This window comes from Papio anubis, chromosome 12 (genome assembly GCF_008728515.1).
Source record: "Papio anubis isolate 15944 chromosome 12, Panubis1.0, whole genome shotgun sequence".
In the NCBI taxonomy this organism is placed as follows: domain Eukaryota; kingdom Metazoa; phylum Chordata; class Mammalia; order Primates; family Cercopithecidae; genus Papio; species Papio anubis.
Window position 1 is genome coordinate 79,251,698 of NC_044987.1, and position 27,459 is coordinate 79,279,156.

The 27,459-nt window shown below is 44.5% G+C and overlaps 2 protein-coding genes across 14 annotated transcripts in view; one reads left to right on the plus strand and one right to left on the minus strand.

Annotated features, from left to right (window-relative positions):
• Positions 1 to 27,459, plus strand: part of NAV2 (neuron navigator 2) — a 768,631-nt gene that overhangs the window by 582,805 nt on the left and 158,367 nt on the right. For all 13 annotated transcript variants that reach the window (XR_002517349.2, XM_021926842.2, XM_021926846.2 and 10 more), the window contains 3 exons: positions 3,239 to 3,351; positions 9,645 to 9,753; positions 11,904 to 12,293. Coding sequence is in view for 12 of the 13 variants with exons in the window: in XM_021926842.2 (XP_021782534.2) it covers positions 3,239 to 3,351; positions 9,645 to 9,753; positions 11,904 to 12,293 (612 nt within the window). In the remaining variant the exon portion in view is untranslated. The remainder of the gene's footprint in view (positions 1 to 3,238; positions 3,352 to 9,644; positions 9,754 to 11,903; positions 12,294 to 27,459) is intronic.
• LOC108581950 (40S ribosomal protein S27-like) lies at positions 5,873 to 6,925 on the minus strand. Its single transcript, XM_031653859.1, has 2 exons — positions 6,553 to 6,925; positions 5,873 to 5,903 (listed from the first exon to the last, which is right to left on the minus strand). Exons 1-2 carry the CDS (start codon positions 6,894 to 6,896, stop codon positions 5,873 to 5,875), a joined length of 375 nt encoding a protein of 124 aa, XP_031509719.1. The 5' UTR covers positions 6,897 to 6,925.

Genomic DNA, 27,459 nt, shown 5'->3' on the forward strand with positions numbered 1-27,459 from the left:
AACATATAACCTCTTTTTATTTCAAGGTTTTCTATCAGAAGAAAAGTCTTAATGATAAAGAGCAAAAGTCTGACAAAGAGGAGGAAGAGGAAAATGTCTAGGATGTGGATCTGGATCTGACTAGCCCCGTTTTTATGTTAATACCCGCTCTGGGTAACGTCCTTCTGTCCCCTCTGAGGTGCCTTCATCTTTAGGGGAGTCTGGGAAGTGACGCTGGAACCAAGAGCACCAGGATAGAAATCAGGACACCTGGGCCTTGTCCTTTATCAGCCCTTGGTTCCTTCTGAGGTCTTGGGTACCAGCTGAAGGAACAGTTATTGATCGAGTGTGGGCAGAGAGTCTGCTAAGGGCTTTCTACCTCTTAGCTCACTTCATTCTTCCCACACATCCATGAGCTAGCAGCTTAGGGGTAAATTACACAATTTGCCCCAAGTCACAGAATTAGACTAGAGGAGCTCATGTTTAAAACCAAGTGTGGACTGGGCATGGTGGCTCACACCTGAAATCCCAGCACTTTGGAAGGTCAAGGTGGGCGGATCACTTGAGGTCAGGAGTTCAAGACCAGCCTGGCCAACATGGTGAAACCCTATCTCTACTAAAAATACAAAAATTAGCCTGGCGAGGTGGCACACACAAGTAGTCCCAACTACTCAGGACGCTGAGGCATGAGAATCCCTTGAACCTGGGAAGCGGAGGTTGCAGTGAGCCATGATCACGCCATTGCACACCAGCCTAGGCAACAGAACGAGACTCTGTCTCAAAAACAAACAAACAAAAAGCCAAGTCTGTCTAACTAGTGAGACCAGGCTCTTAACCACCAGTCTTGACTCTAAATCACTTTATCTTCATTGTCTTCATCTGGAAAGTGAGAAGTTTGGATTAGATTAGATTCTATAAATTAGTTAATTCTCCTTTTCTGCTCTAACATTCTCTCCCTCAAGCTTATGGTCCACTATGTATAACTTATAATTGCTCACCCCAGCAAAACCTCTCCATGTTAAAGTTGTTACCAAGGAGTAAAGGGAAGATGGGTCATTTTTTTAAAAATCACTCAGAATGAATTATATTTATCAATTCAGAAGTACAGTAGACCCCTCTATCACTTTATAGTTTACTAAGAGTTGTGTGTCACATACCTTTGATTTTTATAGAACCAGAGGAGGTTGCTATTATTATCCCCATTGTACAGATGAGGATGCTGAGATTCAAAGAGGTGAAGTGACTTAACTCAAATTTGCATGCTAACAAGTTACAGATCTTAGACCTGGAGCTAGTCAAATATTTAGACTTCCAAGTCTAATGTTCCTTCTAGTACCTAGCATCTTCTGAGACTTAAACATTTCTTATTTATCCAGTCAACACGCCCTTCTTGTGTTGCCTGTGCAGCATATGAACTTGAACTAACCTTTGCCTCTGGAGAGCTCTCAATCTAATTGAGGAAAGATTTACTTATTAGATCACATTTTAGCCAACAGGAGAATAAGGAGAGTGCTATAGGAACTCCTGGCAAGGAGTCAAGGAAGGCTGTCAGGCAAAGATGACATGGAAGCTGCATCTTAAAGACAGATTAGGAGTGAACTAAGGAAGGAGGAGAAGGGCCTTTAGGCAGAGAGGTTGCAGTTACTACAAAGATAAACCTGTTAAAGGCATGTGGACAGAAGCCACATGTGGGCGGAGCATAGTAGAGCTGTATGTAAAGGGTTAGAAAGGCAGGTGATGGGGCTGGAAATAAAGGAAGAAGGTGGCCATCGTCTACCACGATAAGGAGTTTAGACCTTGTTCTGTGGTAATGGAAACCACTGAAGACGGTGATGTCATCACGTAAGTTTTACAGAAGTCAGTGAAGAATCATGTGGGGAGTAGACCAAACTTAGGAAGAGTGTAGAATGGAGATCACAGATTCAGCTGCCTAATTGGCCTCTAAATGGTCATCTAGATGGGTGGCTCAGGGTGAGCGAGGCTGTAGCAGAGGGAGCCACACCTCTTTAGAGGGTGCAGCCACCACTTGGCACCAGCAGGTGGCGATCTACAATAACAAAGGCTCTGTCTTTCCCAGGCTTTATTGTTTTTACTGGACAAAGGCAGAAATCCAGATATTTATTGTGAAATATCCCAATTTTTAAATGTTGAACTAATTTTAAAACTTTAAAATATTATGCAGACCAGTAGGAATAAATTGGGCTGGTTTCCATACTGGGCTGCCATTTGCAACCTCTAGGTGTGAGGTACCTGTTTCAAAGCACTCTTAAGGCCTCAGTAGAAATGAAGAGGGCTTGGACCCTGGCTGGAGGTGAAAGGAGCACAGGCATTATGAAATCCTTTAAAGGCAAATATAACAGAATTGAGAACAATGGCCTCAGTAGGAAGAAAAAAGGAGGGAAGAACGGTTGGATGACTTGAGGTTTATCAGTACATCCCCCATCGTCCATTCTCCCTCTTGGCAAACGTTTTCCTCACAGATAGTAAAATCGGTTGAATTAGTTCAGGATGCCAGTGCGTTAATAATGTTACATGCAGGGTCATGCATCTGAGTGTAATTATGCTTTTACATGCCATGCCTGAATGAGCAGAGGTAGCTGTGACAAGAAAACATTGCATGAAGCCGTTGCTTCAATTTGCTTGACAAATAAGGGCATGGAGAGGGTTTGGGGAAGTACAGATTTCAGTCGAGTGTTGAAATAATGATCAAGGAGACCTTTCATGTCAGAAGAACTGAGCTCTGAATCAGAGACCTGGAGGGCAAACACACCTGCTTGGCACCCACTTCCAACTGGTTTTATGGTCACCTTTATAGAGAAAACCATGTCAGGATGATTTTGGGGTGGGGGTGCTGTTAATAGAGTCATCTTTATGTTTGACTTGTTGGCGTTGCTGGTTACTTAGAAGTTGTTCTTTGGCATAGGTTAAATTATCCAAACCACCCAGTACCCTCCAGCGTGTGTCTGGCTAGACCTGGCATCCTGAGGGAGGTTCAGAGAAGCATTCCCCAGTGAGGGATTACAGACTCTCCATCTGGGCAATGAGAAGTTTATCTTTTACAGTTCGGTGGCTCTCTCTGTTCTTAGGACATTGCTCCACATACGGCTAATGAATTATTTAGCGTCAGTCCGCTCGTCCGCTCTGTTCTGAAGCTTCTTGCTATAGGAGGTAATGGTGAGGGCTGTGGTTAGACCACAGTGGTCCAGACGTGGTAGTTGCCTCTCATGACAAGTATGTCTGCTTTGGTTTGTGTGTGAAGGTCTCAGACGGACACTGAAGGGAATGTTACCGCCGAGTCAGGCTCAACGGGTGTGAGCATGGAGCCCAGCCACTTCACCAAGACTGGACAGCCTGCTCTGGAAGAACTCACTGGTGAGTATGGAGCCCCAGAAATCTGTGTCTGTTGGTGATGAGGCCTTCCATGCAATACCTGCTGGAACAGCATGAACCCAGCTTGATTACAAGTTGCGTTATGGTTGCATTGACTTTGAGCTAAACAAACTTTCTTTCTTTTTTATTTCCTATTATTTTTCTTCTTCTTTTTCTTCCCTTTACTCTCCCTCTTACAGTTTCTTCCCTCCTCCCCAGAATTGTAAACAAATCTCTTACTGGTGTGCAAATCCTGTTTTTAAGATATATTCAATTTTATTCATTTAGGGGCTCTGGACTCCACTGATACTTAACTTTGAATCTTCTTGTTTACTCTTCAGATCAAGTTGCTTTTCAACAAGATTGAGAATAGTGGATTTCGTTCCTGTATAGAAGCACTGATTTAAAATGTGTTCTTAGAGTCCTACATGAATCGGGGGGAAAAATTGTAACATGCTTCTTTTTACCAGAAACAAAAAAAGAAATGTAAATTTTATTTAATTGTAACATAGACAATGATGATTACAAGAACATTATACTGTATGACAGCATAAAATCCACAGTCGTCGTATAGTTAATTCTATAAGCATTTATTTATGGACACTATACTGTCACATTCTTAATTAAAGAAGAAAAGTCACACCTTGATTAGTATTCTTACTACAGTGGATTCCAAGCTGCCATCTTCTCTGTATCTTTTCCCCATTCCCCAACTCTGTGTCCCATGCTCCAGCAGCTTCTAGTCAGGGAAGTGAGTGGTAAGCCATTGATTTATTAGTGGCTGTGTCACTCTTCTCATATCTTACCACTTCCACAGTCGAGTTAAAAACTGAATCCATGCTTAAAATCTATTTATTAAACTGAATATCCCTGACTACAGCATTTTAATAGCCACATTACAGCTGTGGAATTGCTCTGCAGCCCAGTGATTGAACCTTACCCATCTCGCAATTAGTCCCAACAATTAATTTCAGAGGATCTGGGTGATCTATTTCCTTCTGATTCCACTGGCTGGGCACAGAGACGGTGCAGAGATTCTTCAAGCCATTTGTAAGCAATCCATCTTAGAATGATTCGGGCCCCACATTTGGGATTGATTTTGTTTCCTTCTCTTCGAGGTTTGTAGCTTTCTTGCATGTGAGTACATGGATAGCATAGGAAAAGGACCAGCAATGAGAAGGGTGTGGAGTTCAGATGACTGCTCAAGTCTCCGTGTACATTCCAGATTGTGTTCTGATGTGCAGACATCAAAAGAACGAGGCCAACGCTTCAGATCCCAGCATGGTTCAGATATGTGGCTCGTGCAGTGGTGTGGATTCCTGTCAGACATTGAGTCTCAGCAAAATCCACATTGGAAAAGCAAAAGCAGGAGCCAGAGAATATTCCAAATATTACTTAGATTTCAGAGTGACAGATTGCAGTATGTGATCTTCCCCTAATTTTTCTTTTTATCTCCATGTCTCCACTGTACCGAGCCTTAAGAACTCAGAAACCCTGAGATGCTGTCAGTTGGCTTTGGGGAAGAGACTTGTGCAGCCAGTAGTGCTTGACTATTCACTCTTTGGTGTCAAATCAAATGGGGTTGGTCACTAATGAAAATTCCTTATCAGGGTGATATGTCTTTATATTCAAGCAGTAGAAATCATACTTGTGACTATGTTGAATTTTTTTATGGAGAGACTGAATAATAAATAGCATGACGTTGAATTTAACTTACCCACAGCCAATCCTTTGAAATGACAGTGAATGGTAGGACTATTTAGAAATGGACATTTATAACTATTTGATCAATCGCTTGGTTCTTTCCCTTACTTATGCAAATGGGTGGGTTTTCCTATGGTGTGTGATCATGTATAGAGCATTATAGTTGAAAAATGCATCTTGGATGATAGAATTGAAGAAATCACACACACCTGCTTATCATCCTGCTCATGAATTCCTTCTAAAGCTTGCTGGTGACTACCTTTCAGCCTCTGCTTAAATATTTCTTGGACAAAATGTTGTTCCTTCATAAGGCAGCCCTTTATTTTTTTGCTGTTGTTGACGGCTTCGTCAGTTAATGGAGTTCTTTATTCTTACATTTCCAATCACCAGATATAATTCAGCCTTCTGAAGCCCCAGACAGTTTTCATTCTTTTTCATGTTGTAACATATCCCTTAAGGTTTCTTTATTTCCAAGTAAAAATCCTGGATTTTTTCCATGGTCCTTTTGTAACACCTTGATATCCTCCAAACTCAGTCATATTTGGTCGCAATGTGATGCTCTCCCGATCATGACTAGTGGCTTGAGCATCGTTGGCAAAGTCCAGATCGCTACAGGTAGACACTAAATTTTTAAGACCTCTCAGAATCTATGAGCTGAGAGCTCCCAGCTGTTTCCACTGGAACTCAATTGTGTTTTTATTGTGTTCAGGCTGTGAGTTAGTGGGTAAATCCTACATTCAGGTCATTGTCAGAAGAGGCATAATTGGCAGTTCCGAATGTGATCACCTAAGCATGTCAGGTGGGTTACTGTTTTGTGTTCTTACATTACCCTTGGGGTCTGATGTAGCACCCTGGAGGAGGGCAAATATTTCCCAGCAGGACCCACAAGAGGAAAACAGGACACTCACATTTCCTGAACCCTCATTTTGTGCTGTGTGCCATCTCATCTGACTCTCACTCTAACCCTTCTAGCAAAGGGTTTTTATGTCCATTTTACAAATGAGATCTAGGGTCAAGTGGTTAATACACAGCACTGCCACAATTCAAATATTTATCTGTGGAAATGTGAAGTCCATGCTTTTCCTTCAACTGCACACTGACCAAACATGTGTTGCATAATAAACATTTCTTAGACCTCTATAAATTGTGTGGGGGTTACCAAAAGGAAAGATGAGACACCATCCCCAACTCAAAGATCTTTGACTTTCTGTCTGGGTGCAGTGGCTATACCTGTAATCCCAGCACTTTGGGAGGCCAAGGCGAGAGGATTGCTTGAGGCCAGCAGTTTGTGACTAGCCCGGGCAACATAGAAGACTCCGTCTCTGCAAAGAAAACAAATTAGCCAGGCATTGCGGTGCATCCCTGCAGCCCTAGCTACATGGGAGGGTGAGGTGGGAGGATTGCTTGAGCCCAGGAGTTTGAGGCTGCATTGAGCTATGATCACAGCACTGTACTCCAGCCTGAGGAACAGAGCAAGACTCTGTCTCTAAAAAATAAAACAAAATAGTTGAATTTCTTTCTTTTTTTTTTTTTTTTATCCAAAATGTGTTTATTGAGATGGTTTCCCACTCATCTTGATTCAGAGTGCCTTTATGCTGCTTCCTCCTGAAGGAACAGCCTTCTGTAAGCCTTGCTTTTCCTCCTGTCGGCTGGCAGAGGACAGTGGAGCAGCCAACACACAAAACTACCGTTTGTGCATGGCTAAAGACCGTGGTGATTTTATAGCATCCTGGGCATTTCACATCCATGAAGTAGGAACTGGGGCTCTGCACCAGGCGTTTCTTCTTGTGTTTCCTCTTCTCCTCTTCTGGGGAGGGATGAAGGAGATCCTTTGCGAGAGGCATGTTCTCGTGTGGGTAGGTCGTCACCGCCGGAAAGGAATAGTTGAATTTCTAATGGTGGGTTAAGACCATTAATAGAGTGATGGATAAGTAAATATGGTTACTATATTTTGTGTGTGTGGTTAAGGTAATTAGTTGAGGTAATTTGTAAACCTATGCCTAGATTTAGCCTCATAATCGATGTTTTCTAAAGGGTCTAGAGCTAACCTAAGAATATTTTTTAGCAGGCTTATATACATAAAATGTGGCCAAATTGGCAGTAAAAGATTTCACTGATAGCCCAGAAGGTAGATGCAGTTACATTCCTCCAAAGTCATTAGGGGAAGGTATAATAGACATTCATCTTTGCTTTTGTTTAAAAACACATACATATATATGTATTTTAAAGCACTGGGAGGGAAATGCAAGTTTGGCCACTTTTCAGATAAGAGAAAAATGCCTTCCAAATTTCCTTGGGTTAAAAGGTGGAAGGAGAAATTGGAAAGCACTTGCATTTTCAAGTAAATTTCCTCCATGAAATCATGGGTATGTCATTTACTCCATCCCAGCCTCCAGGCACCACCATGCCACAAACAACCTAAGGAAGTTGTCATCTATCTCAGAAGAAAAGTTAATTCTATTACATTTCTTAGCTGCCCAGTCCCCTGTTAATGACAGTTGTTGGAAGTTCAACCTGGTGTCTGATGTCAATTCTACTTGCTGCTGCTTCGTGTCTAATGCAAATTCCACTTGTGCCATGTTCTAGATGGAGATTTCTTTGAAAATATTGCTCAACACTTGAAAATAGTCCTAGGCTTTTAAAGACCCATGTTTGTGCTTCTTCAGTCTTCTCAGCTGTCCCTAAAATTACTCTGAGGGAGAAAATGTATAATTCTATTAATCATTATTATAGTTATTGTCCCTCTCCTCCTCCCATTGTAAGGCTAAAATGAATGGAACTAGGCCATGTGTGGTGACTCACGCCTATAATCCCAGCACTTTGGGAGGCCAAGGCAGGAGGATCACCTGAGGTCAGGAGTTCGAGACCAGCCTGGCCAACATGGTGAAACCCCGTCTCTACTAAAAACAAAACAAAAAAAAATTAGCCAGGTGTGGTGGCAGGCACCTGTAATCCCAGCTACTCAGAAGGCTGAGGCAGAAGAATCGCTTGAACCCAGGAGGTGGATGTTGCCGTAAGCTGAGATCGTGCCACTGCACTCTAGCCTGGGCGACAGAGCAAGACTCTGTCTCAAAAAAATGAAATGGAATTGCCAGAGAACCCAAAACAAGACTGCGCTGTGTCCTAGCTTGTGTGTGGCATATTTCTCATGGTATACTAGTGCCAGGTCAGCTCAAATGCTGCTCAGCCAAGTGTCTTCTGGAAAGTTTTGCCCAGGGAATGGAAGGCTGTGGTCCTAACAAAGAGGAACCCAGCTGTTTCTTTCTTTTCTTTTCTTTCCATTTTTCTTTTCTTTTCCTTCCCTTTCACTTTTCCTTTCTCCTTTTCTTTTCTTTCTCCCTTCCCTTCCCTTTCTTTCTTTTCTTCTTTTCTTTATTTCCTTTCTTTTCTGTCTGACTCACTGGCTGTCTGTCTTTTCTTGCTTGCTTGCTTGCTTGCTTGCTTGCCTTCTTGCCTTCTTGTCTTTCTTTCTCTTCTTTCTTTCCTCATTTCCTTCTTTCCTTTCTTCCCTTCCCTTCCTTTCTCCCTTTCTCCCTTTCTCCCTTTCTCCCTTTCTCCCTTCCTCCCTTCCTCCCTTCCTCCCTTCCTCCCTTCCTCCCTTCACTCTCTGTTACCCTGGCTGGATTGCAATGGCACAATCTTGGTTGACTGCAACCTCTGCCTCCTAAACTAAAGACATCATCCAACCTTAGACTCCAGGGTAGCTGGCACTACAGGTGTATGTCATCAGACGGGGTTTTGCCATGTTGCCCAGGCTGGTCTTGAACTCCTGGGCCCAAGCGATCCACCTGCTTTGGCTTCCAAAATGCTCGGATTATAGGCGTGAGCCACTGCGCCCGGCCCCCAGCTGTTTCTTGAAGGCTCCCTGCTCTAGAGCACCAGCTGGCTTGTGTTGAGTGCTTATGGTGAGCACTGTGCTAAGGGAAATCCCGGCTTGATCCCAGTTTGTCCCCACAAATGTCCTTTGAGGTCAGTACTACCACTGTGTTCCTTTTAGAAAAGTGAAATCTGAAGGACAGAGAGGACCAGCACCTTCCCCACAGTCACACAGCCAGTAAGTAGAGGAGCTTGAATTTGAGGTGACATAATACATCTAACAGTGAAGAAAGCAATCTTTCTCTGTATAAATATTTGTGATTAACAGGTGCAGATCTTCTAGCTACTGCAAGCTATCCTTGCAAAGTAGGGCCTAAGATAGCTGCGTATATCACCAATAGGTGAACAAACAAAATGCTCCACTCATTTTTGCATGGGCAGAAAATGACTACCTGGTCGGACCTAACCTGAGCGTGTCTCTGCCGGAGACACTGTGGAAATGTGTTTACATCTCAGACTAGGCACTTGGCTTCTCCCACACGCTAGACTTCACCTATTTAAGGAGGCACCTGAAGGAAGAATCTCCTTGGACTTCACACTTCCTTTGGGTTTCCATTCACACTTCCATTCAATCATTCATTCATTCTCAAATCCTTATTAAGCACCCACAGCGAGGCACATACTGAGTATAGTTATGGTCACAGACATGGATGTTGCCCTTATGAAGCTCAGGGTTGGTCAGAGAATTAAACTAATCTTAACCCTCATCTTTCCAGGGGAAGATCCTGAGGCTCGGCGGCTGCGGACAGTGAAGAACATCGCTGACCTGCGGCAGAATTTGGAGGAAACCATGTCCAGTTTAAGGGGAACTCAGGTTACACACAGGTATCTGCAGTGTGAATTACTTTACTGAACTAGCTGGTATGTTAATTTTCTACTGTGTTTGTTCATACCATTAGCAAAGCGATTTGGTTATAATGGATCAATAGCCTTGCTTTCCAAATGTGCCGGAATTCACAAAGAATGCCATACAACATGCAGAAGAGAATTATAGGAAACAAAAATTAGTATAGACAGATTTTTCCCAAAAGCAGAAGGTTGCTAAATCCATTCAACAAATGATACTGTAGACCAGCTCTATTTAAATTTCACTTTACTTGCATTTTCTAAAACTATCTGGTGCTGTTGAAATGAGCAGGTGAACTGTATTTGACCTGTGTGATAAACTGAATAACTTGAATTCCTACCCACTCTTCTGATATGCAGCACTCTGTAATATTGTTAGTCATGCACGTGCATAAAACGTGAGGAAATATTTATAAAAACTTATGATCGTGTTTAAACTCTGATTTAGTTGGATGAAATCTAGGATTATATTGGAAACATTTATCAGGTACTTTCATTGTTGAACAAGAAGTTGAAGAGGATGCAACCCTGGGATGTCCTTTGTGATTTGGGCAGGAGGAGGTTTTATAGTATGTGGAAGTCAAGGAAAGTTCTCGTTGTCCCCACTGAGCTTCCACAGAGTCTCCTTATTTCAGTTTCTTTGATAAGTGGCTATGGCAAGGAAACCACAGGGCTTCCACTGTCAGCAGTTTTGGCAGATTGGGGTTAACCACTGTGGGTTCCATCTCCAATAGGACTGAGGCCCAAAACAAGGGGTCCAATCCGAGAAAAATAAGGCCACTTCCAAGATCAGAGGAAAACAAAAACAGCTTAAGGGAGCAAATTGGCTCTTCCAGAGGAGAGTAAACTCGGGGGTTTGGGGGTGGTACCGTCTTAAACCTTTAGGTATCTGAATGAAGGGAGTCAGATATTGGATCTCGTGACTCTACCATTAGTGTGAAACATCCGTCTTTCCACCGTCGTCACTGACACTGACTTAATGTTGGCATAGCAGTTTCACGGTGGGATGGTAATTATGACAGGAGGGAAGACTTCAGTGGTTTCTTCTGCAGGGAAGAATCTCACTCTCTTTGCTCAGTGAGGAAATTGCAGTTTTCCTGTGAAAGTATAGATGATAGTTTTGACTGGGCTGCAAGAAACTGCGGTGCTGTGAAGACAGTGGAAGACGGACTCTGCCAAGAGATTGAGCTCATCCTTGGGCAGATTCTGGTCCGTGTAACTTGATTGAAGAGGGAACTCAAGCCCAGGCATTTACCAATCTTTCCAGACTTTTTGGATGAAATCTGTGAAAAGCAAAAGTCTGGGGGAAGTGAACCTCAGAGGGTTACAAAATTAGAACTGTGTCCACTGCTCAGTTGGGAGGGAGCTGAGGATGTAAAATGTGGTATCAGGAACTCCTGGTGGGTGGAGAATCCCACCCTTAGGAAAAGAGGGCTGTGATACGACATCCTAGAATGAATGGGCAAGCAGGAACCTTCGTGCCCCATCCTAATCAGCTCAGCATTTTCTAGTATTTTCTTTCCCAGAATGGAAAGAAAATTCTTTTTTTGGGTGGGGGAGGGGGATGGAGTCTCACTCTCTGTCTCCAGGCTGGAGTGCCATGACGCAATCTCGGCTCACTGCAACCTCCGCCTCCTGGGTTCAAGTGATTCTCCTGCCTCAACCTCCTGAGTAGCTGGGACTACAGGCACGTGCCACCATGCCCAGCTAATTTTTGCATTTTTAGTAGAGATGGAGTTTCACCATGTTGGCCAGGAAGGTCTTGATCTCTTGACTTCATGATCCACCCACCTCGGCCTCCCAAAGTGCTGGGATGACAGGTGTGAGCCACTGCATCCGGCCTGGAAAGAAAATTCTAGCAGTTAAGGTCATTTAATTAAAGGAATTTGTTTCTTGTACCATGTTTTAGCAGGGAAAGTCTCCAGTAGGCTTTTCAGAATGTTATGTAGATGTGCGGCTTTCCTTTTTCATTTTGAGCAGAGGAAGCACACCAGGTGGTACATGGGGCCAGCTGTTTTATCCTATTTTATGTATGAGGATTATTTCATAATTCTAAATAATTAAAGAACATATAAACTGTGAAGGATACTAGGTTCCTTTGAGTCTAATCAGGTTGGTTTTGTTTCTAGCACATTGGAAACCACATTTGACACCAATGTCACCACGGAGATGAGTGGCCGCAGCATACTCAGCTTGACAGGGAGGCCCACACCTCTGTCCTGGAGACTGGGCCAGTCCAGCCCTCGGCTCCAAGCAGGAGATGCCCCCTCAATGGGCAATGGGTACCCCCCTCGAGCCAACGCCAGCCGGTTCATCAACACTGAGTCAGGTCGCTACGTGTACTCCGCCCCTCTGAGAAGGCAGCTGGCCTCCCGGGGCAGCAGCGTCTGCCACGTGGACGTCTCAGACAAGGCAGGAGATGAGATGGACCTGGAAGGCATCAGCATGGACGCCCCCGGCTACATGAGCGATGGGGACGTTCTGAGCAAGAACATCCGGACCGATGACATTACAAGCGGGTAAGTACCCAGGGCCGCCCTTTTTCCCAGAGAGAAAGCAAGCTTGGCACCTGGCTTCCCTTTTGTAGGGCTCTGTTTGAGTCTTCCGGAGGAGGTCAAACTTTCTGCTATCCATATCAAAGGCTGTGTGGCATGGAGGGAGACGCTGCTGGGCTGTGAGTCTGAAGGCCTGGGTAGTCCAGGCTTGGCCAGTAACTCACAAACAGCAGAGTGACACCTGAAAACAAACCATGTCGCGTTAGTCCCTTAAACCAAACCTTGCACTAAGGATGGAATCCTTGCAGGTTACACGACCTCCCTAGGCCTATGAGATTTGGCCTGTACCTACCTTTTAGATCTCATCTTCCTCTCTCCTACCTGTTTCCCTGCTGCAGCTGTCCCTCCCAATCCTCAATCTTGTCAAACTCTTTTCCACCTCACAGCCTTGCACGCTGTTTCTCAGCCTGGATTCTGCTTCCCAGATCTTTGTGTGGTAGGTCCTTCTTGCTGCTCAGCTGACACCTCCTTGGAGGGGCCCTCCTTGACCGTGCAATTTGAAGTAGGTGTGTGTATGCCCTAGGCGTCTCCACCACTCTGTGGCAGGCTCCTTTGGAAGCTTATCACTATTTGAAATTAGCCTGATTATGTGCATATCCTTTATTGCCTCCCAGCCCTCTCCTACTTGCAGCAATAAGCACCACAAAGCAAGGACTTGTCTTGTTCGTTCACCGCAGAATCCCCAATGTGTTGTGTATAATAGGAGCTCATAAATATTGCTAAATCAATGAACATGTGAATCAGTGAATGAATGAACAAACCCAGCCTCCCTGTTTCTCTGTGTGCTCATATATGAAGTAAAGGGGGGTGATGAGATGATGTCTAAGGAAACTTTCAGGTGGAGCCTGCCATGACTGTATAGCACGAGGCCTGGCCGGCAACTTGTTCATGCTCCCCTCTCAGATCACCCTGCAGACTTAAGGTGCAGTGAGTTATTTCAGTTGCCTGAGACTTCTTCCTTCATCTGTTAACGTGACTTGCCCAGAAGTTCTCCAAGATCTTTTCCACCTCGAATGTTCTAGCTGTTAAAGTTACAGATAAGAAAAAGCAGAAATACTAATTGTGCCACTCATATCCATGAAAGTAATGATCAAGAACCCGATGGGTGAGTCAGTATTTTTATAATTTAAATAATAGCTAACTCTCCTATATGCCAAATACAGTGCTAGATGCTTTACTTTTATACTCTCTTGTTCTATCTCCACAGCAATCCTTTGAGGTAGATGATATCACAATCCCCATTTTAGAGATGAGGAAAGTGAAGTCCAGGAAGGTTAAATAACTTGCCCAAGGGCTTGCAGCTATTAGAGACAGAGCATAATAGTGTATCATCTTGCCAACATTTTATTGCTGTATTGAAATATTACAACTACTAGAGTTTATTTCAAAATTAATTTTCCTCCGTTCTACCTCTGTGACTAGAAATGTTCTTTTATTTCATTAAAAGCTGAGGCATAGAGGTGCTTTGGTTTTCAGCCTGTCACTTTTAGAACTATCTTGGGTAAGGAAATCTTTGAAAATAGGATCCATCAAACCTTTTGCAGAGGAAAAGGAAAATTTCACCTTCACCCTCTGAAGGTTCACTGGAAAATCAACTCACAAGAGGCAGATTCGTTAGAGAAAGGACATACAAATTTACTTAATATATATACACAGAAGCCTTCAGAGTAAATACCCAAAGATATAGGGAAAATTGTCCAATTTTATGCTTAGGTTCTACAAAGTATGGACAGCTGTGTAGAAATATGATTGGGCAAAAAGGGTATGATCTAATGCTAGTAGATAAAGTGGGGAATCCCGGGAAGGTCTGTCTGTCTAGATTCTTCTTGGCCCTTCTGAGCAGCATTCCTGCCTTCTGGGTGTGGGGCAGAGCCCTCTCTGTAATGGAGGTTTCTACAATCAAACAAGGTGGCTCAGATAATTTCCTTATGCCCAGGATTCACACAGAAAGAAAGAGGGGAAATTAGAGTAATGTTTGGAGGTTTTATGGCTGGCTTTGGGGCAAAAGGGTTCTGATTTCCATGGCCCACCTGGGGGCAGAGGGATTCTAGTTTCTATGGCTGGCCTCAGGGGAAATAGGATTGAGAGACCAGAGGGCAGGAAAAGGTCAGAGAAAAACTTTCGCTTCTGAAGCCTTTAGTTTGTAGTGTTTTCTGAGCCCCAACACCTTACAGTACAACAAATTTCTGCTACCTGGAATAGCTGTCGCAATTAACGGACTGAGAAATTAAATGACCTGGTCAACTTAGAGCATCATTTTTTTTTCTAGTTTTCTACAAACATGAAAAACGATAGCATACACCTATTAACTACAACTGAATTGCGCATAATGTAATCTTTGTATTATTGTTTAGAAGACTTTTGGTATCTAGCATGGACTCAGATTTATTATTATCAATTCCCATTTTCATATACTACCAAAAAAAATCTGGCTGGTTTTGCAGTTTTTGTATCCTGTAATAAAGAGTTGAGTTTATTGTCAAACCAGTCTTAATTATAAAAAGATGGCCAGTGAATTTATTTTGCTGTAATGTTGATTATGTCCACAAGGTGGAGACATTGAAACACTCTAACCTGAAGCTTAGTGCTAGCCCAGTGAGAAACTCCTCGTTTCTTTAACCATCCAAACCAGAGCCTTTACCTTTGCGTAAAATCACCAATGTTTACATTTCAGTTCCAGCTTTGCCAAGCTTACGTTTTAGCATGTGTGATAGCACTTAGAGCAAGTGTAGATAAAAAGTTCAGAAATGTAAGCAAAGCACCTGATTACTGAAACTGGAGAACTTTGGTCTGGTTTCTCTTCCTGTTCCTTTTAATGTAGAAATGTACCCTCAGCATGAGGAGAGGTAGCCCAGATGGTACCTAATGCTCCTTCTAGTTGTAGCATTCTAAAACACTTGTTAAGCATGTCTCCACTCTGTGGAAATGCATGTGAATTTCTGCTGTGAGGCTAAGTTACCAGTTTGTGTTTACATGCAGAGTTCAGGGCAAGACAGTTAATGTGTTTTCTACTCATATCATTTTCTTTCTATAAACTGGCAAGATTATAAATATTGAAAGGCTGGTTATTCTGTGCTTCAGAATCTGCTGAATAAGGCACTGTTGAGGCAACTGATGTAGTGAAAGGGAAATAGGCTGAGATATCTTATTGGACAGACCAGGGCTTAAACCCTGCCCAACCTCTTGCCAGCTCTATGACGTTAGGCATGTCATTTAACTTCCCTGAGCTTTGAAGCACTACAATTAATATGGTTTTTAAGCCTTCAGCTGGATTTCTCTTTGCAGTTGTATCTGATAAAGACCAAAATCCCAGTCAGGGTCTAGATGCCTTATCACCCTCAAACATCCAGGCGCTTGGAAACAATGAAATGATTAAAGCTTTTGTCCAGATGTTTATTTGGCTTAGTAGAAACATAGCCTTGATGTATGAGTAATATATCAATCCATACAGAGGCTCTTTGAGGAAAGTTCTTGTAAAAGTTTATGACAAGTTTATTTAGAAAATCTGATATGGAAGTAAATTCTGGTTTCTAAAAACCTAAGAACTCTGTTTTTAAAGTGACGCTGTACCTTGGCTTGGCATAACAGCTATTTTTTGATGCCCCTATTCATTTTTCTGTATTGGTGTGTGCATGTGCACGTGTGTATATCCTTCAGTTCTCCCTATGGTAGGGCTGAAATTACTTTATTACCATATTACCATGTAGTTTAGCTAAGAAATTAAGAGCAAATGCCTTTTACACGTTGTGTGTGTGTGTGTGTGTGTGTGTGTGTGTGTGTCTCAAATCCTTATATTGTGCCTGGTATATACCAGGCATGTCTAAGTACTTTACAGGTTGTTATTTGATCTCACTCGATCCTTTTATTGGATTGATAAATTGGGCATTGGCTATAGCGGGGAGGAAATTAAAATAACAGATGAGATTTCTCTTACTAGGTTTTGATCTGTGAAGTCAATCTTCTACTCATATTCTAAAATTCAAAGTGCCATATGGTACAGAATAAAATTAAAGGGGCAGACTCCATGTCCATATGTTTGAAATGATTTTTTTTTTCTTTTCAAAGGAGGCACTGAGTTGTACAATGTTCCAAAGTATAAATATATATCCCTTTATGGACAAAAATTGACCCTTTAAATATAACATCAGAAGTTTCTCCCTCTCAGAACCTTTGATGACTTCCCATTGCCTGTGGGAACAGATCTGAACGCCTTAACTAACTGTGGAGGCCCTTCATGGCCTTTGCCTCACCTGCCTTCGCTGACTTACCCCCGACCACATTTACCTTCACACACTGCAGACTTCCCACTGCTCTAGGCCACCTGCCACCACTAAAGGCTGGTTCCTGCATTTGCAAAGCCCTGTCTCTGGTTCCTGCATTTGCAAAGCCCTCCCTCTTGGGACATGCTGCTTTCTTCCTGGAATTGCTTTCCCCTCATGCCCATCTGACTAATCCTGAAGAAAACATCTCCCCTGTGATGTCCTCTGGGACTCCCCCAGTCAGAGTTAGCTGTTTCACATGTTTCTGATGGTCTTGGTTCACACCTTCCCTTATGTATAAGCGTTTCACTTTGCATGGGAAATGTTTGAGAGGCACTGAATGGTATTGAGGAAAGAGTATGATCTTAAAAGGCAAGCAGAATTGAGATTTAATCCTGGCTCTGCCAAGTGAACTGGAACAAGTTCTTAACATTTGAATATTAGAGACGGAGCTTGAAAAGAACAGGCAAGAATCTGAAATGCATAAGAAATGGTGTGCGTGCGTGTGTGTGTGTGTGTGTATGTGTGTGTCTTTCTCCACTAAACTTGGAATTCCTAGCAGGCAGACAGCACTCATTATTTTTCTAAACCCAGAGACTGGGACATAGCAGGTATTTAATATTTTGAGAATGGTCTGTTCGTTCTTGATGCCTACCCTGACAGGACCTTATGCTTATATAACTCGCTACCACACGCTATGAAGCTCAATGGTTCTATTTACAGAACACTTGGAGAAAGCCAACTTAGCCTGTGGTGTCCATCTAGTGGCTGATAGAGGATGTGATGCTGTGGTTTCAATTGCTTTTCACTGTGAGTCATTGTGTTGGTTTAAAACTCCTTCCTGGCTGGTGATATTTAGGGCTAAGGATGTTGGCTTTTGAGAATGAGGCTGATCAATAGCCTAGTGTGGAGAGAAACCAGGGTGTAAGCATTTCATCTTCCACAGTGGCTTTTTAGGGGCTGCTGTTTTCCCTCTTTGGTGGTAGGAATTACTCCGTCGACAAATATAGGCACAGATGCCTGCTGGGAGACTCCGTTCTTCAGAAATTGAGGAACTCATTCGTGCTGAATTAATTAAAGTCATCCCTCAGTGTCCATGAGGGATTGGTTTCAGGACCCCCAGAAAATAGCAAAATCTGTGGATGTTCAAGTTTTTCATGTAAAATTGCATAGTATTTGCATATAACCTATGTGTATCCTCCTATATACTTTAAATCATCTCTAGATTACCTGTTATATCTAATACAATGTAAATGCTATATGGATAGTTGTTATGCTTTATTTTTGTTTGTATTATTTGTTCATAAGAGGGTGCTTCATGCTCTCATGCATCATTAGCATGTATAATGCCCTGTATCTTTTCCTTTTTTTTTTTTTTTTTTTTGTTTTTGGAGACGGAGTCTCGCTCTGTCGCCCAGGCTGGAGTACAGTGGCATGATCTCAGCTGGCTGCAAGCTCTGCCTCCTGGGTTTACGCCATTCTCCTGCCTCAGCCTCCCGAGTAGCTGGGACTACAGGCGCCCGCCACCACGCCCAGCTAATTTTTTGTATTTTTAGTAGAGACGGGGTTTCACCGTGTTAGTCAGGATGGTCTTGATCTCCTGACCTCATGATCCGCCCACCTCAGCCTCTGAAAGTCCTGGGATTACAGACGTGAGCCACCGTGCCCAGCCTATCTTTTCCTTTATTGCCTGTCAGTCATCTCTCTGATTCCATCCAAGCAGAGGTAGTGACTTTTCTGTACGCTTCGTTGATACTTGCTGTATCTGTATTAGCACTGGTAGCACTACATCAGAATTGATTTATTAGTGTTTGTATGTGTGTGTGTGTATACGTGTGTATGTGTGTATATGTATGCGTGTGCATGTGTGTATATATATGTTTTTATATATATCTATATATATGAGATAGGAAAGACAAAACCTAAACCTGTTGTAAGTTCTAAAGGTTAAGGTCAAATCTGTCTTGAGTGCTCCTGTATCTTCATTGGCTGGCACAGTGCCTGCCTGTTCTATAGTAAGTAGTCAATAAATATTTGTTGGCTGGGCACAGTGGCTCACATCTGCAATCCCAGCACTTTGGGAGGCTGAGATGGGAGGATCATTTGAGCCTAGGAGTTCAAGACCAGCCTATGCAACATAGTGAGACCTGTTGCTACAAAAAATTTAAAAGCTGTTCGTGGTGGCATGTTCCTGTGGTCCCAGCTGAGGTGGAAGGGTCACTTGAGTCCAGGAGGTTGAGGGTGCAGCGAGGTGTCATTACACCATTGCACTCCAACCTGGGTGACAGAGAAAGACCTTGTCTCAAAAAAAAAAATCAAGCGAATGCTACAACTAACTTTAAGAATGGCAAGGCCAACCATATTTCTCTAAATGAATTTGTGCCTATGATTGTAGCCCCGCTGAGTTTGAGGACCTAGCCACATGTCTTTCTTCTTCTGGGCCCTGTCATTTTGGACTGCCTCTAACCCTGTGAGCTTGACATTATCAGTACAAGAGAAACAGAACTAGGAACACTTGCCATGTGGACTGATGGAAGATAGACATGCCCCTGTTCATCTCTTCCTTCCTTCACTGAACATTATGGGACAAATGTGTGAGGTGTTTCTCACCAAGTCAGCATAGAACATAGCAGGCAGCACCCTGAGTCAAAGGGGGTAGATTAATAGCATGAAAGGCTCTTTCTTATCTGGTGAATCTCTCCAGACCAGACCTGGAGTGACCTTGATAGGCTGTTGTTTCTGGCGGACTGAGAGGAGAGAAAGCCAGAGTACTCCTTACAGCCTAACACACCCTGGAGCCAAGATAAATGAATTTAGGAGAGGCTGTCCTGAAAGGCACGGATTCATGGCAGGTTCCAGCAGGGTGTGGCAGGCATCTTGAGATTTGGAAAGGATAGGTTCTTGTTTCTCTAGGCTGATCCCACTGAAATGATCTTGGCTTTTGGTGTTCTTGGAAGGCTTGGGAAGTTCAGGTTGCCAGCCAGCCAGTGGGCTGGTCTCAGTGGGATTAAGAAGATTGAGCTGTCAAGGAAAGGTAAAGACTCAGCTGTGTGGACAGACCCATCTATAGGGCTTGGCGCCAATGAATGGAAACTCTCTCTTCATAACACTCAGACACGAAATGTGTGGGTTGCTTTCCCCACACAACCAATTCTCCTACCCCAGCTGACTGTCCTATAATTCAGTTCAATTTGGACACCATCTACGTGGAGTTAGCCTAGGCCCCACAGGTTAAGGGCTCAGTTTCACAAGACTGCCACGCTCCCCCCACCGCCCTGCACACACAAACACACACTCTCTCTCTCTCTTTCTCTCTCTCTCTCTCTCTGTCTCTCTCCAGATGCCAATCACAAGTCCTAGGTCCCAAGGTTACCCATGCTTCTGTCCAACTTGGCTGAAAATCAGGAGTTCCCAGGACCTCCCTCACATTCAGTAATGTGCTAGAATGGCTCACAGAACCCAGGGGAACACTTTTATTTACTGTGGCTGGTGTGTTTTAAAGCATATGGTAAGGATACAAATGAACAGCTAGATGAAGAGGTGCATAGTGCAAGGTGTGGGGGTGATGCGGAGCTTCCATGCCCTGTCCATGAGTGCCATCATCCCAGCACCCCTGTGTGTCCACCAACCTGGAAGCTCGCTGAGTCCCATAGTTGAATGTTTTTTGGAGACTCTATTATATAGCCATGACTAGTTAAATCATTGGCCATTAGCAATTAAGTCCATCTCCAGCCCTTCCTTACTGTCTTGGAGGTCAGAAGGCAGGAATGAAAGTTCCGATGCTCTAATCACATGGTTGGTTTGTCTCGCAACCAGCTCCTATCCTCCAAGAGTCACCACAGTAGCAGAAGCCCAGGTATGTTTGAAAGGGGTTTGCTATGAATAACAAAAGATGCTCCTCTTACCCCTATCAAGAAATTCTAAAGACTTAGGAGCTCTGTGCCAGACACGAGGAGCAGAGACCAAATATACATTTCTCATTATGTCACCGCAAGTCACTTGCCGCTAATGCACTGCCCTCCTCTTAAAACAAACTTAAAAGATGCAACGAGGCTCCGAGGTGAAGGTGCAGGCCCAGAGCAGCCCAATAGGTTGGTGATGGGGCTGGGCCGGATCCAGTCTAGGGGTCTTTCCGTGCCTCTCTGCTTCCCTCGGTGTCTATTTCTGACAGCTCTTGATAGTGTATGCATTCATAGAAATCATAAATACTTTTCCCTGTCTGATATTTTCCTTGGTGTTAAATATCCCAGGCAAATACAATGGTCCCTGTTTTCCTGAGCAGCTCTCTAGGTAGAGTAAGCAAGCACAGAGTCATGCAGAGGGCAAGATTAATTTCCCCAAGTGCTGCAGAACAAATGACAGCTTTCCCCGTGTGGTTGTGATGTCATCTGACATGGCTGGTTTGGCGGATGAATGGCTCTGGCTACCAAGATCAGTCATCCCTGATGGCTGGGGCAGCATCAACCGAACACCTCTTCTTCCTCCACGGTGGACCCATTTGATGTACTGAGTACAGGAAATCTACTAGCCCTTATTGGCATCTGGGTAGGCAGTCTCATCAGAGGAGAAAGAATAACTGAGCTGCCAGCCCGCTGGAGGAGGAGAAATTCTCCAGCACTCCCATGCGCACTCTGTCCACTGCTGGTGACGACAGACTTAGCAGGCTGAGACCTGGATTAAAAAGAGATTTACTGGGGGACAGCCCCATGGAGAAATGAAGTGTGGTCCAGCTTTGACGTGCGCAGCCCACACCGCCACAGATGTCTAATGGCAAATGCTGGCTTAGTAATTTATGGGGAAGAGAGAGAAAAAATAAATAAATGGGTGTCTTGTCTTCTCAGGAAACTAGGGTTGGGCCTCGATTTCCTGGGAATTTCCTATCTAGCTTTGAGGCTTGAATCCCTTCCTGCCTCCCTCCCATCCCTGCATCCTGTGGGAAGGAAGAAGAAGAAGGGAACAAAAGTGGGTGCTTTGGGAGAAGGAAGTCTCAGGCCCTTCTTGAGAGGCCTCCAAAGGGGCTGCTCCCCGCCTGCCACCCACCTTTACAGATGTCCTCCTCCTCCCGTAGCTTTCCAAAGCACAGGCTCTTCTGGCCTTGGACACTGGAAACCTTTCCTTTGGCCTACCTTCTGGGAAGGCTCCAGGCAAAAAGCAGTAAAATCCCCTGTAAAAAGTGTGTATTGAGTTTGTTATATGCTAGAGACTATGCTAAAAGCACTGAGGCCGAGGGAAATGAATAAGACCAGGTCGCCAAGATCCTAATGCTGTGAAGGGAAGATCATGCAACAGGGCACTGTGTAGGTCAGCATAAGAGTGGTGAGCGAAGGAGGCCAGTGAGGAAGCGATGGCTCGTGTTGAAACACCAACACCAGTACCATGAGGTGAGGGTCGGTGGGAAGTGTGGGCTGTGGAGTTTGACCTGCAGTCCAGGCTGGTTCTACCACTTGGTTAGCTGTGTGTCCTTGAGCAGCCTATTTAATTCCACTGTGCGCATCTCATAGGTTTGATGTGAGGTTCCAGTGAGATCATGGTGTGCACTGTCAGCCCAGTGCCTGGCCTGCATGCTATAAGCACTCAGCAGGGTTCACTGCCATATTGTCCACCACTGTCACTACCAGCAGCAGTGGTAGCACCTTGAGGACACGTGAGCTGGGCCTCGCAGGATAAACAAGGGCCCAGGCAGACCAGTGGCATGAGGACATACAGGCGTTGTCGTGTTATTATGAGGTTGGTGCCTGGGTGGGTTGCAGATTCAAGATGGAGGTCGGGGGGCAGTGGGCTCAGGTTAGAAGCTATTCCAGAGACCACGCAGCAGAGGCACAGGGCTGGGTAAGGCCAGGGCCAGGGAAACAGATGCACAATGAGCTTAAAGACACTTTTTACATTCAACTCAGCCTGACGCGGGGGCCAGTTAGACAGGGGACGCAAAGGAGACAGAAAAGATAAGGAGGGCTTCCAAGCTCCGGCCTGTGTTGTAACTGCTGGGAGATAGTTGGTGTCTATCCTCAGACCCTTTGTCATTTCCTAGCCTTCCCTCTTGCATGTTAGCACCATCCTGTGCCCCCAGATTGTCTCAGGCCTTCCAGGCAACCCCCAGACCAGGGCTGGCTGAATGTTTAAGGAGAGTGCAGAATATGATTTCAGGAGCCTTAGGAAAACCCAGTCCCACAGCCTGCCAACTCTTGCCCCCAGAGGAGCTCAGGGCCCAGTGGGGAAGACCACCTTGCATGTCAATAGTTCATTCTAACCCAAGGCAGATGGTGGTGAATGTTACCATGAAGAGGCAAAATGTGGGGGTTCCAAAGTGGATCTGAAACTAGAGCAGGTCCTGTGGGGACCTTGTATGTTCTCACTTTCTCCTTTTGGGAAGCCCACTGTGCTCAGCTGCCAATGAGAATAATAATACCTGGAGTTGTGACAGTTGAATGAGGTGACACAGGCAAAGTGCTAGCCCAGTGCCTGCGGCATGGCAGACCCTTCCAAACTGTCCTCATAATGAGGATGTTTCCTAGATTCGATCTGATATAACCAAATTCAGTGTGTGGTGCAGGATAAAAGTCCTCAACATATTTCATACTCTTCCCCCCATGATTCCTCCCCAAACCACAGTGGGTAAGAAGCTAGTGAGACCTCTCCTTAGACATAAGACCATAACTGATGTTCACGTGGGCAGCATGAACACGATACCCTCCAGCCGACAGCTACCGGGCTGGGCGAAGAGAAGCCCGCTGTGACTAATCATGCTTAGCAAGGCGCTCCTTCTCCCCCCTCACCATCTGGACCGTCTGCTGTCTTGTTGGAACAGACCTTCTGCCCTTCTGGGGCTCTTCACTGGTAAGCAGCATCAACAAAACACAGTCAGCATTTGGGCGTTACTCAGACTGGCCCAGGTGTTTAACTAAGGGAAATTCCACCTTAAGTCCATTAATCATCACAACCGAGACTCTGCATGTTAGTTGAATCAAGTTGGCAAGTATTTAATAAGTGTCTAGTCAGTTCCAGGCCCCTGACTGTGCCCTGGGGCTTGATGGACAAGAGGAGGAGTCAGTGATTTGTTCTCAAAGCTGGACCATTTGATACTCTACTTTCTGTGCCAACTTTTGATCATTCAAGGTTCTTACCAGGGGGCCTATGAGCTCACTCTTAGTGAAGTGTGCTTACATGTGCAGGAAAAACATAGTCCATCCTACTCTGGAGCTCCGGGTGGCTTATGGGAGCTGACATGTATGGCATCCCTTCTGTGTGCTAGGTATCTTATCTAACTACCACACTCTGGCTTTATATTGTTTTTATTAATAAAGAAAATGAAGACCCTAGAGGGTAATTGTTACTTAATTGTCTTAAGCCCATGGAAGAGTTGAAAAAGATGGCCCACCATTTTACTGACACTTTCCCTTTATATCCCGGAATCCCAGTGTGACTTTGGTGCTTTTGTTGCTTTGCTGTAGTTGCTGCTGTTCTGCATCCTCTAGGGCCACCCTTTTTAAAAATTTTATTAATTAATTAATTAATTTTGAGACAAAATCTTGCTCTGTTGTCCAGGCTGGAGTGCAATAGCACAATCTCAGCTCACTGCAGCCTCCACCTCCTGCATTCAAGTGATTCTCCGGCCTCAGCCTCCCGAGCAGCTGGGATTAGAGGCACATGCCACCATGCCCAGCTAATTTTTGTATTTTTAGTAGATGGGGTTTCACCGTGTTGGCCAGCCTGTTCTCAAACTCCTGACCTCAAGTGATCCACCTGCCTTGGGCCTCCCAAAGTGCTGGGATTACGGGTGTGAGCCACCATGCCCAGCCCAGGCCACCCTCTCTGCTGGAGAGCTGTGGTCTGCAGGCATCTTCTCTCTCTACTCAGTACTATGCAAATGGACCTGGAAGACAGACACCTGGGGGCTCACAGACAGTCCCTGAGCACCCCTGTTTTTCCTGCTAAGCCTTTGCATAGTTCTCATCTAGAAAACCCAGTCCATATTTCTTTTCTTTTTTTAAAAAATTTTAGTATTTTTCTTCTTTTTATATACTGATGGGGTATCACTATGTTGCCCAGGCTGGTCTTGAACTCCTGGGCTCAAGCAGTCCTCCCACCTTGACCTCCCAAAGTGCTGAGATTATAGGTGTGAGTCACTGTGCCTGGCCTGTATTTATTTTTATCTTAAGCATGTAGATCACTCAAGTTGAAAATACCCTTCCCAGTATTTTTCAAGGGCCGGCAGCTACAGAGTGGCTCAACAGATTTATGATGGGAAGGTTGGAGAATACCAAGTTCGAGTTGAGGTGAATATGAAAAGAAACATTTGGACGAGGTTGGGAGTATTTTGGCCCTGAGACAGTCAGCCCATGTTGAAAGACTCAAAACAGAAGGCCATGTGTGCCTGTGCTTACATCAAGATAAGAAGCTTAAGTTTTGTTGGGACCTCATGAACCTCTCATCATGCTGTTCTGGAAGAAATGTACAATGAAAGAAACTTTAGAGTTGGAGGCAGAAGACCCAACTTCATATTTCTTGATTGGCAGCTGTGACCATAGGGAAATTACTTCCTTTCCTGAGCCTCTGTTCCCCATGTGTTAAACTGTGGTACACCTCTCAGGTGTGTGAGGAGGAGTAGAGGAGATGGTGTTTGTAAAGTGTTTGGCACAGATAGCCTGGTGGCTCCTTTAGCCCTATTGGAGTTATTACATCTGTTTGCCTTTTTAGTCTTTTATTTTATTTAGGACATTTACTAAGATGATGTCAGGCACAACATCTTATTCTTGAGCACAATGACCAAATAGATCCTGGCTGGGTCACAGTTGGTCTGTGAATTAGTCAAGGTTCTCCAGATAAACAAAACAGTAGGGTGTGTGTAGGTTTGTGTGAGTATGGGTGTATGCGTGTGTAGAAGAATTGGTCATGTCATTGAGCAAGTCCAAAATCTTCAAGTGCCCTTGTTGCAGGCCAAGAGGGGATTCTACCTTTAGACTGCCTTTAGACTTGAGCTGTGACATCAACTCCTCCCTGGGTCTCTCAGCCTATTGGCCTGCCTACTGGCTGAGAGACCCAGAGAAGAGTCAGGGTTGCAATCCAAATCTAAAGGCAGTCTGGACGTAGAATCCCCTCTTGCTCAGAGGACATCAGTCTTTCAAAGCCTTCAACTGATTGGATGAGGCCCACCTACATTATGGAGGATGATCTGCTTTACTCAAAGTCTACTAATTTAGCTGTCAGTCTCATCTAAAATATTCCTTTGCAGCAATATCTGGACTCTAGTGTTTGACCAAATATCTGGGTATTGTGCCCCAGTGAAGTTGACACATAAAATCAGCCATCCTAGCCTGTAAGCAGGCCTTGCCATATGATCAGTGGGAATGAGTCATCTGAGGGAGGAGGCAGCTCACCTGTGGCCCAGGGTCAAAGAGAGCAACACATCAGCTTGAATAAACATCTGCAAGGGCTCAAAGCTAATGCACCCTACTTGGGATATCACCACAAATCAAGACTCTATGCCTGCCTTGGAAGAATCATTGCATCCCTTCCTGCGTCCCCCGGGTCCTGGTAAGAAATCTCCCTGAGAAATGGAGGTTTTGTCCTTTCCTCTGAATCCTGAAATAACTGCAGAGTGAGACAGACACACTGGCATGGACACCTCCAGAGAGATGATGGTTTTTGAGACCCAGAAGTGAAATAAGATTCCGAGCCTAAGGAGAGGCCCCAAGTTTGTCTCCAGAGCCTTCTACCTATAAATCAAGCCCACATTCACTTCTTGATCTTGGGAACAGTGGGAGACAGGGTCTGTGGTTATCTCCACTGCATCACTGGAGTCTCGTATCCCTTTCCCAGAGCTTTGTGCTTGTAATCATCCAGTCATCTGTTTCGAAATTAGAAATCTCACGTACTTGAGCAGTGAAGTTTAAAGGGTGAAGTCAACTCAAGTTGTCAGAAACATGGGACAAAATAAATGTGGTGTTGGCTCTATAGAGAAGGGGGAAGGCCACAGAGGACTCAATAGCGCCTGCTAACCCATGACTTGCTGCCAGTCCTGCTGTGGTGGCACTGTAATTCATAATCGCTAACTGCTTTGGAGACTTTATTATGTGCTAGGCACTGTGTTGAGCTCTTTACATGCTTTTCTCACTTACTCTTTCCATTGGTTCTTTGCAGTAGAGACTGTTTCTCGTCCCACTTTTACAATCAAGGGGACGAAGCTCTGAGAGGTAAAGTTACTTGGCCAGGCCACATAGACAGTAACTGGTGGAAGCAAGCATTCAGCCAGGCTGATTCAAAGCCCGGGCTCCCAAGCACCCTATAGGATGGTGGTTTACTATAGCTAGACCCCATACTCGGAATATCTGAATATATGGAAGGCAAGACCAAAAAGGAAGAGCGTGCACCTTCTGAACGTCGGAAGCCCTAGATAGTCCCAGTGCCATTTGAAGGAGCTATGAAGGGACCTGAAATTACCATTTGGAAGGGTAAGGCACAGAGGAGTGAGTTACTTAGGAACTTAAAAAAACAGTTGGAGAATGCTTGTGCAAGGACCATGGAGGCTGTGGCAGGGGCAGAGGCAGATACTTCTCTTTGCCTCGAAAGCAATATTATGTGTTTAATTTCAATTAAATGTCACAGGTCTTTACTGTAGCATGAGAAACACTTGTGTCAACATTCCCCAGTGCTTATGCAGAAAGTGAATGGGGGTAAAACTGGTTCTGTGTGTGCTGGAAATGAAAACCGATGAGGTGCTCAGAGGCAGGAAAGTTCAGATCAAGAGCCAATTCTGCACGGTGATTTACCAAAGCGCCTTACCGCAATGTGGCTTCCTGTTGTTAAATCTCATGAAAGTGGGCATTTCAGTCACCTACGGTTTCTAGACGTGGTACCCGAATTTCTCTGAGGAA